Raw genomic sequence first — 19,223 nt, forward strand, 5'->3', positions numbered from 1 at the left:
TTAAATGTACCATTTTTTCCCTTTGGGTTAACTACACTATATCATGATTTGTTTTGAAAGTGTTTTTTTTTTTTTTTTTCACTAACTAAACCCCACTGCTTCTCTGCATAATGTGACACTCAAACTATTTACTTTCAAATAAAGAAACTTTAGCATATAGACTTCAGGACTAGAAATAGTTTCTCTTCAAAAATACAAAAATAAATTCTATTCATATGCTAGTTTATTTGTCCTATTATTCAGAGATAATTTCATGATGACAGTTGTCAATTATCAATTATAAGACCAGGAAATTCAAAGAACAATATTTTGCGGAGATCATGTTTTTGCATTTTTTTCTGAAAAGGACTCTATCTCATTTTCCCATACCACGCTGAGGGGCCAGTTAGACTATTTCTTTGCTAATTTTTGCTTATCGTGGAGGGGAAGATGATTTCCGGTGAACTTTAAACAGCTGAATCATGTCCGTCATCACTGAAAGAGAGGAGAGGACAAGGAGGCCCAAAGAAGTAGCAGGACACAGAAAATGCCACGTGGGTTCCAGAGTGGAGACAACTGACAGTAAAATCTATGTTCTTTGGTTAGCAAAGTGAAAAGGGGGAGAGGATTGCATACATGATAGATACACACGAGCATTCTAAAGCAGGAGACAAGAATGTCAAGAGTGTATTCTCCCCCCACCGCCAGATGGAAGGGCTATTATTATAAATGAAAGGCAGCAGCGGTGGATGCCAGGCACTTTTGTTATGTGCCAGATTCTGAAGTCCAGATGCAAGCAGGTTACCCCTGGGACAGGACAGGCTTCAGTTCCCGCAGCAGAACAGAACCAATCACAGTTTTCTCAGTGTTTATGATAAGCTGGGCTGTAGAGCCTTCCTTCAGTTCCACTGTGACCAGCATCAGGGACCCACTGTGCACAGTCTTAGCTGCGAACCTGAAAGAAAAAAAAGAGAGAGGCTTTTTACTATGAGAGGGGGTCAATTCAAATAGGTTTGAAATAACTCTTTTTTTCTCAAATGAAATAATTTACTACAGGCTCCTTACTGCTAAAAACTCAAAGCCAAGCATTCTTTTTGGGGGAAAAAACAAATCAATAAACTGCCCAGTCCATGCTTACCACAAGCGAGTCATTTTAGTGTATCTTTAAAATAAAATGGGAAAAGGAAGTCTATTTTATTTATTAGTTTGAACAACAGATGCAGGTGACTAATTCTCCATCACGATATATTTGAGAATCATTCATTCTATATTTAACATTTCACCATGCACAAGGCCATTTCAAATAAGCCGCTGTATTTTTATTTTTAAAAAATGTTAAAAAGAGGTACCTTTCTCAAAGAGCTTGAAATTTTAATTCCTCATATCTGAAAATGATCATGCAAGAAATTAGATAATTTTACGTACATTGTAAAATTCTTACTAAGTTTCAATGAATTCACTCATATAAAAATATTCAAATTCAATCTCTAATGTTCATGATGACATGAAACCAAACCACGTGACAGCTAAATGTAACCTCTCCCTTCCCTTCTCTTTCATGTGTAGAATATAAGATCCTTCTTTTTTCTTTAGACTATAATAGAGGAAACTTAAGGTCTAATGCTCTATAACTAAATTCCGAGACATGAAGAACCTACTAATTACAAGGAATTAGAAGCAAAACTAGCCTTTTAAGCACTGCAATTGACTGAAAAGCTGTTGGAAGCACAATGAACTTCTGTCAATCCTGCTAATTCATTCTGCATGCACAGTTGAGCCCCGGAGATGAGAAGGAAGAGGACAGGGCCCTCCCAGGCCTCCATTTTCCACAGGGAGCGTGGTCCACACATTTTGGGGAGGGGCGGGGGGGCGAGGGGGTTTGATTGCAGGGATGACTGGAGAAAAACAAAGTTGCTGCACAGGAGCTTTTGAAAACACTAACAAGTGTAGAGCAGGTCTGCGACCTGCTGTGACCCCACTTTGCAGGGCCAATCCCCTTTCCCCTTTCTGTATGACACGTGTCTGAATCTGAGCCATCTGCCTCAATTTGCGCGACATCTTCAGCCACAATGGCACCCGGTTAGCCCTGACAACAGCTCACAATACATAAAAATAAAACTGCCGGGCTGACAGCACGCTGCGGACTATTCAAGAGCAAACCAACTGGTCAGTGTCTCATGTCTGACAATTAGCATGGGCCTTGCACGGAGCCTGCAGCACCCTCAGGGATCTGTTTAATTACCATCAACATAAAAGAGGGAGTTTATCAGGAGACACTCAGAAAAACTTCACTCCCAACTTAATTAAAATATTAGCCACTTAAGCAGGAAGCAGATTCTCTTTAAATGAAAAGTAATTTCTTTTTTGAGTTTTTAAAAAATGACATCGAGATCTCCTAATGCATTATAGACTTATTTTTTGAAACCAAACAAGCCATTTTTGGCCTCAATAAAATCATGAAAATCGGTTTTTCAGCAATAATTAGAATAATGCATCAAAAGCAAAACAAATACACTAATCTCACCAAATTGAAAATATTATCGGCACTTTGAATTTGTGTTTTAAAATGTTAACTAGTGGGTTGCTGACGAAGTATGTCAGAAACCTTCCTAGTCATTTATTTGTGTACTTTCCACGAACATGCTGAAAACTTGCAAGGAATCTGATAGAGCAGTTTTCCTAGTGAGAGAAGCAATCAGAGGTAACCAGTTTGGGAATATTATCAGACCAATGTTTGCAAAGATGTGTTCATAAACCTCTTAACATACACATCCATCTGCTTTTTTGACACACACACAAGAGATTAGGAACTGGGCACCAATTTTATCTGAGAGAACAAGAAGATCACCAGCCCCCCAATGCTCTTTCTTCCTGTAGCTCCTTACAGGTTTGTGCATTTCTTTTGTCTGAATTTTGAAGAGTTTTCTCCTCACAGGAGAATGCTGTTTCTATGTTTCTGTTAAACCATGTCACCAAAAAACACGATGTGGCTCTATTTTCCCATATTATTTATGCAACTTTTCCTGCAGATCTGGTCATCGTGTCTGTAATTCATTCAACAAATATTTCAACAGAGGTCCCTATTTCTGACAGGGTTGTAATTATGTAAACAATGGTCTTATTAGTTAGTCCCTTTATTTACTTAACACTCGTGTCTTGGGACCATACAAAAGGAGATTATGTCTGAATAGGAACACAAAAGCACTGTCGTTTGAATTTCAGGGTTACACAGCCCCAAGGAACATTTTATCTCTTTTCTATTAAAAAAAACTTAAGAGTCAATGTTACGATTAAAACAAATTTGGCAGGGACAAATGTCAATGTTGGTGTCAGTATGTTTATGGAGATTAAAATGAGTATCCTGTACACGTTTCTGAAATCCTATTACCACAAAATTCTCAGTCCTCTGAAGAATAGGGGCATGAAAGAAGAGGCATTTGCTTACACTGCAGTGGAAACCAGTCTACGCAAAATCATCCTAGCAACAAAATCTTTGCCTTTATTAACTAGGTCTCTATGTTCTAGTGGCCACAAATGGCAGCAGCAATGTTTTAAAGCAGAAGGACTAGAAGATCAGATGTTCTGACATTCTAATTTCACAGTTCAGAAAGGATATATTTAATTGGAACACAGCATGATCACAATTGGTATGTTTTAGCCCATGGAAGGCAAAAGCGCTCGCTCAAAATTTATTAATCATTTATATCCTGAACAAGCTATAGTCTAACATACATTTAAAAGACAGTTATAGAAAGATAACTAGATAATAAATAATAAACAGCTAGCTTTTGGATGTAAGAAACACTGATTATAAAGTCAGCTTACATATTAAACTTAATGGACGGCGTCAAAACCTCTATACTTGGCCTCAAGCTAAGAAGATATCATGACAAAGAATTTTCAGAAGGGATGAGAAATTTTTGATCACTGCAATGATGACTGTAGTGATCACTTATTAAAGTGCTTACTGTGTGTCTGGCAGTGGATTCTAAGTACTTCATTTGCATTATTTCATTTAATCCTATAAAGTGGGTTGCTTTATAGATGAGGAAACTGAGGCTCACAGAAGTCGAAGCATTTGCTCAGGGACACACAACTAGTGAATAGTTGAGCAGAAATTTGAACTCAAGCATTCTGATTCCAGGTCACATGCAGTCTCTTAATAGATATAAAAAAGCATCCTTAATCATTTGTTTTTACCAGTCAACAGATAAATTAAGATTTTGCCTATCTACCTAACATGCATATAATCTATGACTGCTCCAAAAACTTTAAGAAAGATTTTTTTCCCCTTACAAACATAGTGTTCCTTGACTTAGTCGTAGTCTGTAATTCAAAGCATCTTGACTTGATGCTTTGTCGTATTTTACATTTCTGCCTTTAAACGTTTAAAACATGTTAAAGATCCCCTACCTGCCACTCCCTGAAGAGACACTAGCAATGAAAAATATAAAACCTTTTTGAATGGAGCTGTAACAGAGGGAGGGGCTGCTGGGAGACCAATCAACCTGGAAAACTGGGAACACCACAAATGAGAACAAATAAGGGGGCTGACAGTTAAGGATGTATTGCCTACATACGATGGGCTCCACGTTATTAAAAGGGTACCATCCAGATATCTTTCATAATTTTTCATTTCATTCTACCACCAAGCACTCGCTGTTTGTAATCACCAACTCGGAAGGTGAGAATGTTTGGATAGATCTGTATTTCATCTTATTAAATGTCTCTTTGTCTATTATCTCTAGCAATTGACATTTAATCTTTGAAGCCTATAAGAATTCTTAAGATTCAAGAAAAAGGCACCATAAGCTGACAGTCAAAACTAGAGGAAAAAAATGTTTCACTCTTCTTAAAAAGTTATTTTGTCTCAAGTGTTATTAAAAACAGGCCAAATGGCCACAACAAATGTGAACAAACATATTATCTAAGATATGTAGATTTATTCTCTCGTGCACTTAAACCATACTTTTTTTAAAGATTTGTGACAAATGGCTGTGAACCATAAATGTTCTTTGTTAGAAAGAAAAGAAATCTCGTAATTCAAATGTTCTAACAATTAAAACTGCTAATAGTACGACATGAATCTAAGAATATTTATCTGAGAGGCTGCATCAACATCTATGGTAGTCACAAATCTTTTTTGCACAGAATCAGATTTGCTATACTTAATGCAACAGCACTCAGACATGCCTTTTCTTCTCTTGGATAGCCTTCCTGGTTTCTGATTTTTCTATTCTGAGTTCAATTTTCTTGTGCTTTCTGTTCTACTGGTTACCAGAAGCTGTGACAATGGCCCACTCAGGCTAAAACTTTTTTCCCCCCCTACTCTGTACATGAAGCCTTCAATTACTGCCTGCTGAAGCAGACAGAATCCTATTAGTAAGAAAGACGATCACAAGATGCAGTGCCCTGCCCTCGCTGTATAAAAATAATTAGTCCAAAGTTGACAAATGTGTAATGAAGTCGCACAATCACTGTATGTAAGAAATACTGGTTTGAATAAGCCTCCCACACATCAATACCACGGCAGGGGGATTTGAACTGTTACCTTCCAAAGGATTTAAAATTATAAATCCTTATTATCGTGAGTTAATACAGTAGAACATTTTTAAATAGGCAGAGAATTTGTAGGTCATAAAAAAATTCTACTTTGCTGACTATAAAATTGTATTTTAAAGTTAAGTCCATTACACTATTGAATTAACAGGGAGGAGAGAAAAAGCATTTAGACGCGACGTTCAAGTTTAGAGGATTTATCCAAAGCAATGCATTTTACCTATTTTTAAAAGATTCCCCAATAACATTGTAGGATTTTCCTCTAACATTCAGTATAAGAATTAAAATAAAAAATAAGCTACCATCATAATTAGGGCTCTCTATTTTTTATTCTAATCTTCAGTGATGGTATAAAAAATTATTCCCCACACTATCAGGTCAATGATGCATTCTCTTTCTTTACACAGGAAAGCTAAAAAATCTAAGCACAAGTCCTCAAAGAAGACACGAAACAGTCCAGTTATTTCAGAGCATTTCTGGTTTGTCTGTTTGGTGGGGGTGAAGATTCGGGTTAACAAGAGAGCACCAGTAGCAAAACAAATAAATCCTTACGCCATTCTCTCTGATTCCCTACAAAATTATCAACCCAGAAGGAAAACCACCAACAACACTTTTCTTTCATTTTTACATAAAACAGTTATAGATTCCTATTAGCAAAACTGTTTCATTAGGGGATATTACCTCACAGATGGTAAAATTAAGTAAAACTTGAGTATAGAATTTTTTAAAGTAAAAATCAGCTGTGCAGTTTGGTTACTTTTGAAATATCCAAATATGCTTTCTGTGTAAAAACTAACTGAGGTCTGCATTTATTTTTCAATAAAATGCTACTCAGAGAACCTGCAGGGTTCAAAGCTGTTGGATAAAAAAGCAGTGCTGCCCTCTAGTGGCAACCACCAACCGGAGACGCTCTGTTTTGATTGCTAAATAGGCTGCATGAATCTTCAGTCCTATTTGAGACCCCAAACTGGCCATCCTATAGAAAAGACCTAGGCTTGATATTTTTATATTAACAACTGTTTATACAAAATTTTGTTCAAGGGCAGATGAAGCAGATTTTACAGAACTTACAAAATTTGGGCACCAAGACATCGAATGTTATTTGATAAGCAAAAACTGTTTTCTATTGTAATTCTCACAAATTACCCAGAATTCAAATCTCATACAGTTAACAGGAAAAAATAAGAAAAGCAACAAATTAAAATGGCAACTCAGAGGTTAATTAACCTATGAACAGAAGAAAGGAAATATTAGAGACCTCATTAAGGAGTGACTAGGCCTTTTGTGTTTGCAACCCAAGCACTCACAAGATCTGTCATAAAAGTCTCCAAAAAATATTGAGTGAAGGAGTTAAACACTATAGATCTTGTAGGATACAAACAATACCAGTATTTCCTCTATTAGTAACTTTTAAACAGGTATATATATATTTTTTGAACCCGCCACCTCCAGCATATGGGGCCAGCGCCCTACCCTTTTGAGCCACAGGCGCCGCCCTTAAACAGGTATATGTTAATGGTGAGCAACTGGATGTGTTTAAGGCCTAGAATGAAACAAGTTGTTTTTTATCTGTACTTTCATTAAATAACAAGGTTTTTATTTTAAACCTGAAATAAACTGTGTCTCTATGTATTGTTAAATTAAAAAGTTGACTGCCAGGTTGCCATGGATACACTATTCCATTCAGAGCACTAGACTTCCCTAAGAGTTAAGGACCTAAGTGACAATAGTAAAACAACCTTTTTTCTACTAAGATTATAATTATGCACAAGTGGCCTATGTTAAGAAACTTGCAAATTAAAAATAGTGACAGGTAAACAAAATCGAAACCGCTAATTAAGATATACAAGGGGAAAAAATGAATGTAAGTAGTGAATACAAGTTAATAATGAAAGTCATTCTAGGATCTTAATAAATAAGCTCAGAGCTAAAGAGAATCACGGCAGAGACATGGCATTCCGTCTTCATTCAAACATCACATTTTCCTCCTGGGTTGATTTGTTGTTCTTGAAAGGGCAAAATGAGTAGGTAGCATGACAATGCTTTTTAACAATACTATTGTATACAAATGTCAGAATTCCTAAAAATGGCTCAGGTGAAATAGTTAAGACTGCTCAAAGACCAACTTTTCCTTATGGCCTAAGACTGTTTCACAGACACCACTGTCCTGTACTCCTAGATCATCATCTTGCTACAATATCCTGGGGTAACTATAGGAAAAAGCTGTATCAATCACCTCCTCTGTCACCTTACTGACTAATCTGTAGAAAAGGACATATATACGCATAGAAAAAATATTTTAACATGTGTCACGTGGCATACTCTTGATAATTTACGGCAGGCTCAAACTGTGAATTTTAGAACATCTATCTGCCTTATAACAGCTTCGAGTACTGGCTCAGATACACACTCCTGAGCCCTGTCCCAGAAGTACTAAAGGTGAGTTTTGGGGTTGCGATTCAGAAATCTGGTTTCGCACAAAACTCGGATGGTTTTTTGTATAGAAAAAACCTTAGAGATTTCAGAGGTATAGATTTTTAGTTTGCTTTTTTGGTCATGGTACTACTCATTTGTACTGTTATCAGAGGACAAGTGATGTCATATGAGCAAAATACCTCAGTTCTACATTGCTGAATACAAACTTCCCTCACAGACCCTTCCATGGTATTTCTCAGAGGATCACTAGACCTTTTTTTCTGGCCCTGGATGAACCCAAGATTCCCACCGTGAGGCCTCTAATCTCCTCCCGTAAAACACATTAATCCTGATGTTTTCCCTTCGCAGTCCGTCCACACAGGGGCTGAAGGCTGCCCTTTATATTCACTTTCTGTGTCAGTTTATTAGTGTTATCTCAGTAACAGGCTTTATGACTTTTACAATGTATAGTTTATCTCATTAAATGAGAATATCTAACCTAGGAAATGAAGCTATTCTGCCACATATTTAACACATGCTTTCTGATGGTGACAGAACTTCTCTTCTCTGTATCATGTGGTAACTGTAATCTGCAAAACGGCCGCTTGGCACAAGGGTCATCACTCTGCAGAGCTCAGGAAGATGATTTTGTTCTCAAAGAGCGGCCCTTTTAAGTACGTACCACAGGAATGAACATGAAGTTGAGCCTTTCAATAGTCCGTCTTTTGGCTTTCTAATCATATCACTCATTTAGAAAACCAAAACTAAATATAATCTAACCGCAGCTAAGTTTTCTTCAATGACCTTTGACAGTGTTAATATATAAGGAACATTCTTGGTTTTTGAAGTGAATCCCATAAAACTTGACTTGTAATTGACGTTTTCAATTAACGTCAAAATTGAAAATTTTGAGAAAATTTTCAGAAAATTGAGGGGCATTTTCTGTTGATGTATTAGAGAAACCATTTTTTTATTAAGTGTTCAATAAAAATTGGATTTTATGCCATGATATACTTCTGCATATTATGAAGGTTCACTTTTACACAGATAATTCTTATATTATTTCTTTAACTGATATTTAATGTAAAAATATTTAAATTTTGAAAAGTAGTAGGAATAAACAATTCCAAAACTAAGCAATGGGCTCGGCGCCTGTGGCTCAAGTGGCTAAGGCGCCAGCCACATACACCTAAGGTGGTGGGTTTGAATCCAGCCCAGGCCCACCAAGCAACAATGATGGCTGCAACCAAAAAATGGCCAGGTGTTATGGCGAGCGCCTGTGGTCCCAGCTACTTGGGAGGCAGAAGCAGGAGACTCGCTTGAGCCTAGGCGTTGGAGGTTGCTGTGAGCTGCAATGCCACAGCACACTACCCAGGGGGACAGCTTGAGGCTCTGTCTCAAAACAAAACAAAACAAAACAAAACTAAGCAATGGGACCTATGTTCATTGAATAGTTAGAAAGAATACAATAGCACTCTGGTAACCCGAGGTGGGAGGATCATCTGAGGTCCGGAGTCTGAGACCAGCCTGAGCAAGTGAGACCCCATCTCTATAAAAAATAGAAAAAATTAGCTAGGTGTGGTGATGTGTACCTGGAGTACCAGCTACTTAGGAGGCTGAGGCAGGAGAATTGCTTGAGCCCAGGAAGTTTGAGGCTACATAGTGAGCTCTGATGACACCACTGCAAGAAAATACACTAATGCTTATTAAAAGTCCTCTCAGAAAATGGTCTAAAGAATTAAATAGAACATAATCCAGCCAAGAGTAATTTATTGAAATTTTTACTCTCTTAAACTACTAATGGTCAAAATGCTTTTCACACTTGGTGTTTTTGAAATAACCCTAAACCGATTACCATGAATAAATATTAGGCTGACTTTGGTCCTACTTGTCATAAACTCAGGAAAGCAATTATAAATAAAGGAATCATTCACAATCTCATAGGGGTTTCAACTTATTAGATCATTAATAATTAAATTACATATAAGCTTAGCTATAGAAACTCATGAATTCCATAATGAAATTTATATAACTCAATAAAGTAGTAAACTATTAATTTCTGTTATTATAAACTGCATTTGCTATTTCAATTTAAAGGAAATTAAGAAAAGCATTAATAAATAATTGTTTTTGTTTTTTTTTAATTGCTACAGCATGGAAGAATGGCAAAAAGTGTTACATGTTATAGGATAACAATTTATATCAATTTTAGTATGAAAAACCCACATCACTTCAGATTTATTGCCTAGAAGCTTTCTAACATGGAGAACATTATTACTGCCACACTTCAGCCATCAAGGAAAACACAAACTATCTTTAAGTCAGTGTGGTGGTACCTGAGAAGCCAGTTAGGACAGCACAGCCCATTCTCAAGTCTGTACAGGCATTTTATTCATATCAACTCTGTAGCAACTTGGGCTCCTCCCCCAGGTTACAGAACCAAACACCAGGCCGCTGACCTGGCACTGCTAAGTGTGAAGACCTCGTCAATGTCCACGAACATTGCACTCGAGCTCAATCTCTACAGTCTGAGGTCAAATATGAAAGGCTCTTAGTTGTGTGTTTCCCCTGTATTAGCATGGACAACTGAGAATTGACCGCAATTTTAACTTAAATCCTTTGAACGGACATTACATTCCAAACCAATAAGCCGGGTTACTGGCAAACTATGCTTTAATGAGAATTACGTAACTGTGCTAACTTACTAGTCTGTCTCTTTAGAGAAAGATAGTTTTCGTACCATGTGGCTTTGTGACTTTTTTTTTCTTCTAAGAAACAAAAATCGGGAAGGCTGCCATTGCTTTCAGAAAAGTTTGGGAAAAAAACAAACCCTGCATACAAAACAAAATAAAATCTAAACTGGAAGTTCCAACGGAAACAATGGCCACTCTCTATTTACTCATACTTTACAAAAGAATGTATTTTTTAAAAGACTGCTGGGTTGTGGGGTACAAGGTGAGTCAGGTAAAATTTCAACCTGAATAAACTAAGTCACAGTTGATAGATGACATTTTGGTGTTTTTAGTAATTTCAATAATTCCAAGGACCCACAAATAAAACAGCTTCTGTTAGAGGGAATCATCTAGGGACGTGAAGAGAAATATTCTAAGCAGAAAACAGTAAAAGAGGAAAGCTGAGAACCGATGTATTTGTTTTCACTGAAAAGGCTTCTCTTTATTTTTTTCCCTGTTGAACATCATGGACTGACAGGTAAGTTGTATTTGCAGGGTGGTATCGACACGACCTTACATTCATTTTCTTATTTTATCGCCACACTATATGAGATAGTTTGTCATAAATTAAGAAACAAAAGCATCAGACCTCTCGAGCCACTTACTTAAGGACCCTCTAATCTTTTTAAAAAAGAAAGTGAGAGGTGGATCTATTTTTTGACTTGTACAGATGCCATTTTCACTCTGCCACAGTAGAGTGAAGTCAGGCGACTCTGCACACAGCAATGGCAGCCCCGCTCTTCTGAAGTTAAATACAACGTTCTTGCGCAACTCTCACAGAATTTCATTTCAGTCTCTGCTTCCCCCCCACCCCCCACCCCGCCACCCATTTCCAAACACATACGGAAGATGAAGCCTACATGAAGAAGTTATAACTTGCCAGAGATTACCAAGACATTCATAATGGCAGCACCAGGTCTAAAACCCCAATCACCTGGAGCACTTTCTACATGGCATATTTTCTGTTCCTGTGCTATTTAAAAGAATTTGTTTAAAGATCTGAAAGCCTTCTCTCTGATGCTAAACTTATATTCTATAATTGATTAATACATATAAGGAAAGGCAAACTAAATATAGTGTATAGATTTTTTTTTATATAGTCTCACTATGTTGCCCTTGGTAGAGTGCCGTGGTGTCACAGCTCACAGCAACTGCAAACTCTTGGGCTTAAGTGATTTTCTTGCCTCAGCCTCCCAAGCAGCTGGGATTACAGGTGTCTGCCACAATGCCTGGCTATTTTTGGTTGCAGCTGTGGTTGTTTAGCAGATCTGGGCTGGTCTCGAACCCGCCAGCTTTGGTGTATGTGGCCGGCGCCCTACCCCCTAAGCTATGGGTGCCAAGCCAGTGTGTAGATATTTTTAATGACAGAAGTATGCCTGTCATGGGAAGTTTGCAATGAATTCTCGTAAGCTCACAGAGAATTATGTAACAACTTCATTAATAGGGGATAATTATTTTTATCTTCATTTTCATTTAAAGCCACTAGCATTTATAAAAAAAAAATGCATCTCTTTATCAGTGAGAGATAATCTTAGGCACTGCTATCAAAATGAAATCTGGGACTTGCCTGTGGCTCAAAGGAGTAGGGTGCTGGCCCCATATGTCCAAGGCGGCAGGTTCAAACCCAGCCCCGGGCAAAAACTGCCATTAAACAAACAAACAAACAAACACAACAAAATCTGTATATAGTACCCAAACTTCTTCCCTTTCTATTAAAAAAATCCAACTCCACTGCTTTATAAGTTAGTTCTTCCTGGAAATCTACTGAATCCAGTTAACTCTCAACCATCTCATAAAAGGCATCTTTACAAATTACCAAGCTATTATAAAATGCAGATACCCTCTGTGTGTCTTTCAGGAAAGACCACGCCAATATAATAAGGATGCTGTGAAGTGGGAGAAGAGGGACTTACCCCAAACCAATCAACCAAAGACACATGCCATCAGGAAAAAAAGAGAGGGTGTACATGTATGCAATTTAGAGGTTATCATTTCCAAGGAAAACAATGAATTATAAATTATGTATCTGTACTTACACAAGCTATCGTCACAGGATGTGTTAGTGAACCTACCTCTGTATGTTGTCCTGGCCAGAAGGGACTGCGCCTACGTTGGCTACATTTACAACCTTCTGAAGGATCACAGAGGGAGTGAAATTCTGGGGTGCAGCAACGATTATAGCAGAAGTTTCATTCATTCCTGTTAGCATTCCTGTAAAAGCAAAAGAAGGCTCCCCTTTACTAACTTCTTGATGAAAATCACATTTAAACAATTTTAAGCTTGTGGCCAAAATTTAAAAACTTTTTTCAATGAAAGAAATAGAAATTCCTCTTTGGAATGTAATTTATAAGATAATTATCATAAAATTAAAACTAACTGCACTGTTTCAAAGATTTTTTAAAATCCCCATTATATAGGAACATGCTAATTTTAGGTAGCATGTAATGGGATAAAAAATTAGACTCAAAAGGTGAAATTTCAATTTTTAGTCCCCTTTAAAATATACTCGGTCTGGACTTCATATAAACTACCAAGCTTTTCTTTTATCTCTTAATAATAAATAAGCTTAATTATTATTACTATTTTTTCTATTCATTCAACGATCTCTCATTGCCAAATGCTGCTTGAGAGCACATCAAAGTAATTCTGGAATAGCTAGCAGCATTACCTGGTGGACAGCCTCAAAATGAGGGGCTGAAGCTGCCTCCATAGTGCCGGGAAGTCAGTGAAAATGTCCAAGCATCTACGCTACTCCTAATGACAACAGTACCCGCCTAGTGAATGGAACTATAGTTGCTGATGACAGAAACACTAATTAAAATTTTGGAAGTAAAATGCTTGAAAACAAAGGGAAAAATGTGAACGGAATATCTTAAATCCTAGAGACATTTCAAATAGTATTCAGAGAGAACACTAAGTTAACCAAAGCGGGAACAAAATCCAAACACAGATAATGCCAGACACGCCATGAACAACAGAATCTCATGTAAAAATGTTCAGGGGACAAATTCAGTAACGTTCCAAACACCTGGGACAAATACTGAACTTTAGTGCCCAGGTTAGAAAACAAAATAATTACAATAAACGTCATCTCTTTGGATCTGTGAAATAAGTCATGGACACCTAATGGCATCTATTAAAACTAATAACCTTTGGAGACATTTGATACCTGCACAGTAGTTTACTTTTGAAAGATTTATTACATTTGTGAAAATGGTAAAAGATGATTTCACATTTTCAAAAGACCCTGCACCTTCAGGCCTCTATATTTAATTTAGTCATTTATTGTGAATGCAACATAAAAAAAAAAAATCCCCATGATTAGCACTGGGAAGACACGACAGCCTAACACTGTAAACAGACGTACGCCTTCGCCTACAGAATAGAACTATCTAGCTGCTGACGGGGAGTGGTGTTTACTAACCACTTTCAAACCCGGGGAACACTATGTTCTGCCTTAGACTGTTTAACTTCAATATTAGGCAAAAGCTTTAAAAACTACACAAGCAGTCAAACACTGCTTTTAAGTAAAGCACAGTGGCTGACATAACACGGAGAGATGCGGGTCCTCATTTAGGATTTAAACCTTCTCCATTAAGCTCTATTGAAGAGCAACTGCTGAATAAATGAATGCAACTATGTTTATGTTAAAAGCCTGTTTCCCGCAGCATGTAATTAAAGGAAATGTTGTCCAAAGCCAGTACTTTTGTCAAGCTCCTGTAAATGGAAAGATAGATAGCACTCAGAGAAGTGAATGCATTGCTTCATATTTAACCTTAACACTCTTGTCATTAATGGTTTGTCTAACTTGTTCTATAAAAGACAAGGTACTGCTCCATTGAAGTAAAATTAAAAAAATCAACTAAACCATGCTTTTCAGAACAGAAGATTCATTATCGTCGGCTAATGTATTGGCATAAAGCAAAGTAACATCCTATCAAGTAAGGCACACATTCAATCTGCCTTCCCACCCCCCTTTATTTTTAACTCATGCTGTTTTATTGTTATAGGCAATTTGTACCACTCAGCATGACAGTGTAAACTGAATCAAGATTAATTTACATGCAAAAGAACACTTAGGAGAGCAGCCTGGTAAGCAAATGTATTGTCTCGATTGCTGAGGTGGAAAAAGAACCTGGAAAGAAAAAAAGGTGCTCTAATTAAGGGGCATCAAATATGATTGCTTGTGGTAGTTAAGGGCCAGAAAACAGTGAATGTCTGACCATTTAAAGAATTAGCATCTCGCTAGCTAGGAATCCATAAGATGGATGCATAAATCATAATAAAATTAAGTCAACATTTTAGGTTTCTTAAACTAGAGATTTTTCTAAATGAAAATATATCATGTGTCCTCAAATTAACAAGAAAAAAATATACCAAGGTATCATTAAAAGTTTCTCCTAAAAAAAAAAAAAAAAGACCACAACCCTGTACAGCTTGTTCATACATAATAAAGGTAAAATTGCTGGGCGGTATTTAAAAATGATCGGACTAAAGAATTTGTGGCTTCCTTAGAATTTATCTATATCTTGGTGTGGGCAGACAGCACTTTAAGCTAAGCAGCTGGAACTGCTAAAAAGCAAACTAAATGACACAAGAAAATAAAATTAACATTTTGTTTTCTATGTTTTAGGTTTGCAATTTAATTCACAAGAAGAAAATGAATCAGAGGATATAGCTTGAGATAAGGCCTTGGCTTAGGCCTCTTGAAATTAAAACTGTTGGAAGAAACGACTAAACTTTTTAAGTAAAAAAGAAAAATCGTTAACTAAGTTTTCAAAACTCAAGGCAATTACTAAATCATGCTTCTGTTGAAGGCTCATGGTACGATACCCTTCAATATATAGGATAGGCCAATCTTCCATTTCATTCTTTGACTACTGATCTCATAAACAAGCATGTCTAGTGTGAAACCCTAAATGAAAACAACTAAGAAAAAGGGATAGATCAGACTGCGTATTAGAAATAAAACTTTTTTTGATTTAAAAAATATTAATCTTATATGTAATAATCTGTTAGAACCCATTTTATTTAATATTGTACACATTTTTCGATTACGTGCATCTTTAGAATAAAAAAGAGAATTATCTTCTCCATGTTTCTTATTTACAATTTCTTCAGTTAACTCTTAATTAATTCATTTGGTGCACTTTTTGAGTCTTAAAATATATGCCTTATGAAATGAGATATTATATATGTAAATTCATTTTATCCAAAGTAGGAAACTCAGTTAAAACTAGTGCAATAGTGGGCACACACACACTTCTCAAATTTATTTGCATTTTACCTTTCAGAAATTTGCATTGCAAAATTTTTTCTCATAATTTTATGTGAGGAAACTGATTTTCATTCTGTTTTAGGATTTTCCCTTAGTGACTCATTTCTACGTATCTTTCATGAAATCAGCCAAGCTCTTACTAGCATAGTATAATAAACACACGTGTAAAGTTGAAAATTGAGACCTCTATTACCAAACCTGCTGAAATCTATAACTAAAAAGATGCTACTGAAAAGACTCTTTAAACCTGTGGTAAATTTGCTAGCATCAAGTCCCGCATCAAAAAATGAATTCAGGAAGACAGAAAGAATGATACCGAAATGCCAGGAGACTTGCAAGGATTTACAAATACTTCATATAAACAAATTTTCAGATAGCTTTATTCAGAGTAGCCTTTCTGCTCTATTAAACATAGCAAACAGCTGCCAGATTTATTCAGACAAATAATCAACCACCATAGAAGTAAAATGGCAGAAGAAAAAGGAATTTTGGCAACAACTCCACAGAGGCCCACAGCTATTCTCCGAGTGCACCTCTCTCATGCACTTACGGTTCTGTGTGGCTAGTCAGTGAAAATCCCTCAGTCACAGCAGAGCACAAAAAATTTGATCGAAATATCAAGTATTCTAAACAAAAGCTGAGGGAGAGAAAGGGTATATGATGATCTGCGGCTGTAGATGTACTTCAGCTGTACTTTTCAAAAAAAAAAAAAAAAGAATATCCCCTTAATGACAACCATGCCAAAGCCTATTCAGTCACTGTGCATCACTCACCTTGGTTTGTTGAGCAGATGGAAAGCAGAGAGGCAGGCTTTAGCCAGCAAAGGGTAAGAACAGCAAATATAAGAATCAATTCAATGTGTCAACAGAAAAATAAAATCACAAAGAGAATTTTCTTCTAAAACAATCATCACCTTCCAAGGAAAGCAAATTTTTAATCACTTAAAAATATGGTCCAAGGAAAAAAGGTTACTATTACTTTATAGCCGTGTGTGCAATTTTCTTTGTAGGATTCTTTTCTAACAGGTCTTTTTGACACTGTGGATCACAAAGGCTTAGAGCAGAAGAAAAAAAATTCTTCAGCACTGCAATGATGGCGTGACAGGAAGCCTGCCCCTCTTTTTAGGCTGAAGGTATCTGTGTGTGTCTGGTACCTTCTGGAAGTTGAATGGGTGTGACTTAATGACCTCAAAAGAAAGGGACCTTTGTTTGATAACACTCTCCAGAGAAAACAATAGCTTATGCTCATTTAAAGTTTTAAAAATTGCTGATGACAGCATTTAAATAGGCCCTACTTTTACAAATGTTATCCCTAATTAAACACATAAAGCCAGACGAGTTTTTCCCTTCACTCACAGGTATGGAAAAAACCCACCTCATTTTTTATTAGAAAGTATGCTTGACTCTGGGCAAGGATGTTAATGCTTGAATTCTGCTGAAAATATTTTCTTTTTAGGTACATATTTTAAAATGTTTCAGCTCTGATAGATTCTGACAATGTAGCAGTTCTTTCATATAGAATTAGGTCAAAACAGGATACATGTATTTTAATGCTATAATTAGGACTTTATTTTGAAAGATAAGGTACTCTAATGTGAGCAGGGAAAAATACATTAGTAGGATATAAAAAACAATTCTATAATAAAAACTATAGAAACATAATATTTATAGTTGTAGGACATTGGTAAGTCCCTAATTCCTGGCACTTTCACTACTATAAAACATATTATTATATCATCAGTTTGATAAACTATAACTCTTACAATCGCAAAGTTGATTAAGAATCAGTTCATTATTTTGAAGACATATTAATCAATTTTAAAGTATGCCAGGAATGTAGACAAATGTATTTTAAGGTTACCTTATAGATTCAGAGCATTAACAAAAACTGGAAGACTGTGCAGGGATGTCAGTGTGGTAATTCATTTTAGAGAACAGCCAGAAGAATTAGCACATGTTATTTGGTATTTAGATTTCCAGTAAACTTTAATTTCTTACCTTGCTCCTTCTTAAAATCTTTCTCTGACATGGCCACAGGTAAAAGCAGTTCTCCAACAGGTGGCTGGATACTAACACTGAAGCAGTCATCCTTTGTACTGAAGAAAAACACAGTCACAATTGACTAAATGCTTAATAAATAAATATTCTTAATGTTACGCAGTTGAACAGATGCAATTAAAGTATAGGCCAGCATATAAAGTAAAAGTTCTTTTTGGCTTCTATAGTACAGCTAAAAAGGCTGTCCTATTGTTTGAATTTTCCTCAAACAACACTATTTACAGAAAAATAGATCTGTTTATCAGGATTTTTAAAAGCAAAACTGCGCAGTCATAGTAAATTATACCATCTGACGTAGAACTTCTAACAATAATAGTCATGGTGTCTAACCATACCACCAGAAGAATGCTTCACGCAGCTGGTAGAGAAGTAATATTCTATCTTTACCTTATATACTTGCAAGTGTAGACGATGAAGTGCTTTAGTCTTAAATAGTTTAAGATTTCTTTTAAAAAAATATCAGTTTTTAATTAGTAATAAAATGGAATGACCACACTGGATATGTGCTAATAAAATAATATCTCATCTGCAAACTTGCTTTTTTTAAAAAAAAACCCATATTTTCTAATAAGGTTATTCATTAACGTCATTGATCAACACGTGATAAAAATTATTATTTTAAATGATGGGATATGAAGACTTTAAGAAAGCCAACGTTGTTTATTCCAGTATCAGACAGAAAAACAATACTGAGTACGTTTACTTTGCTCAAATCTCATAATACCACTATTGATAAACAATTAGTAAAATGGCATTGAAATTTTTTTACAGTTAGATGTTTAAAGTTGGATTGATGAGTAGATTGATGAGTATATCAGTTGGAAGTGCATTGGGCTGCAAATACGCAGAATATCCAACCAACAGTTTCTTGTGAAATCGGTGTTTCTTGTTTAGAAGCCAAGAAGTCTTGCAGCTCCGTCAAAGCTCAGCACGTGGCTTCATGGAGCCTTTAGGGCCTGAACTTCTCTAGCTTTTCACCTCTGCCATCCTAAATACGTGGCTTTCCTCCTCATGGTGGCAGATGGCTGCTGCATCTCTCCGTGCCACTTTTACAGCTCAATTAAAGGAACAGTGACAATGAAAGAGGATGGGAAAAGTGAGCCAACCAAATCTGTTTCTTTTTATCAGGAAAGGAAAAACTTTCCTCAAAGTCTCATTGAGGGATTTCTGCTTTCCTGTCAGAACAGGATCCATGCCTGTGGG

The 19,223-nt window shown here is 36.4% G+C and overlaps 1 protein-coding gene across 2 annotated transcripts in view; it reads right to left on the reverse strand.

Annotated features, from left to right (window-relative positions):
- Nucleotides 1–209: 209 nt before the first annotated feature.
- The window catches only part of AP3B1 (adaptor related protein complex 3 beta 1 subunit), a 256,948-nt gene continuing 237,934 nt past the window's right edge, over nucleotides 210–19,223 (reverse strand). For both annotated transcript variants that reach the window (XM_023510871.1, XM_003785933.2), the window contains 3 exons: nucleotides 17,961–18,058; nucleotides 12,758–12,896; nucleotides 210–934 (listed from right to left, as the gene is read on the reverse strand). In XM_023510871.1, the coding sequence (XP_023366639.1) occupies nucleotides 781–934; nucleotides 12,758–12,896; nucleotides 17,961–18,058 (391 nt within the window). In that variant the 3' untranslated portion in view covers nucleotides 210–780. The remainder of the gene's footprint in view (nucleotides 935–12,757; nucleotides 12,897–17,960; nucleotides 18,059–19,223) is intronic.

The sequence above is a fragment of the Otolemur garnettii genome, unplaced genomic scaffold (assembly GCF_000181295.1).
Source record: "Otolemur garnettii isolate 467f Iridium unplaced genomic scaffold, OtoGar3 scaffold00017, whole genome shotgun sequence".
NCBI lineage: Eukaryota > Metazoa > Chordata > Mammalia > Primates > Galagidae > Otolemur > Otolemur garnettii.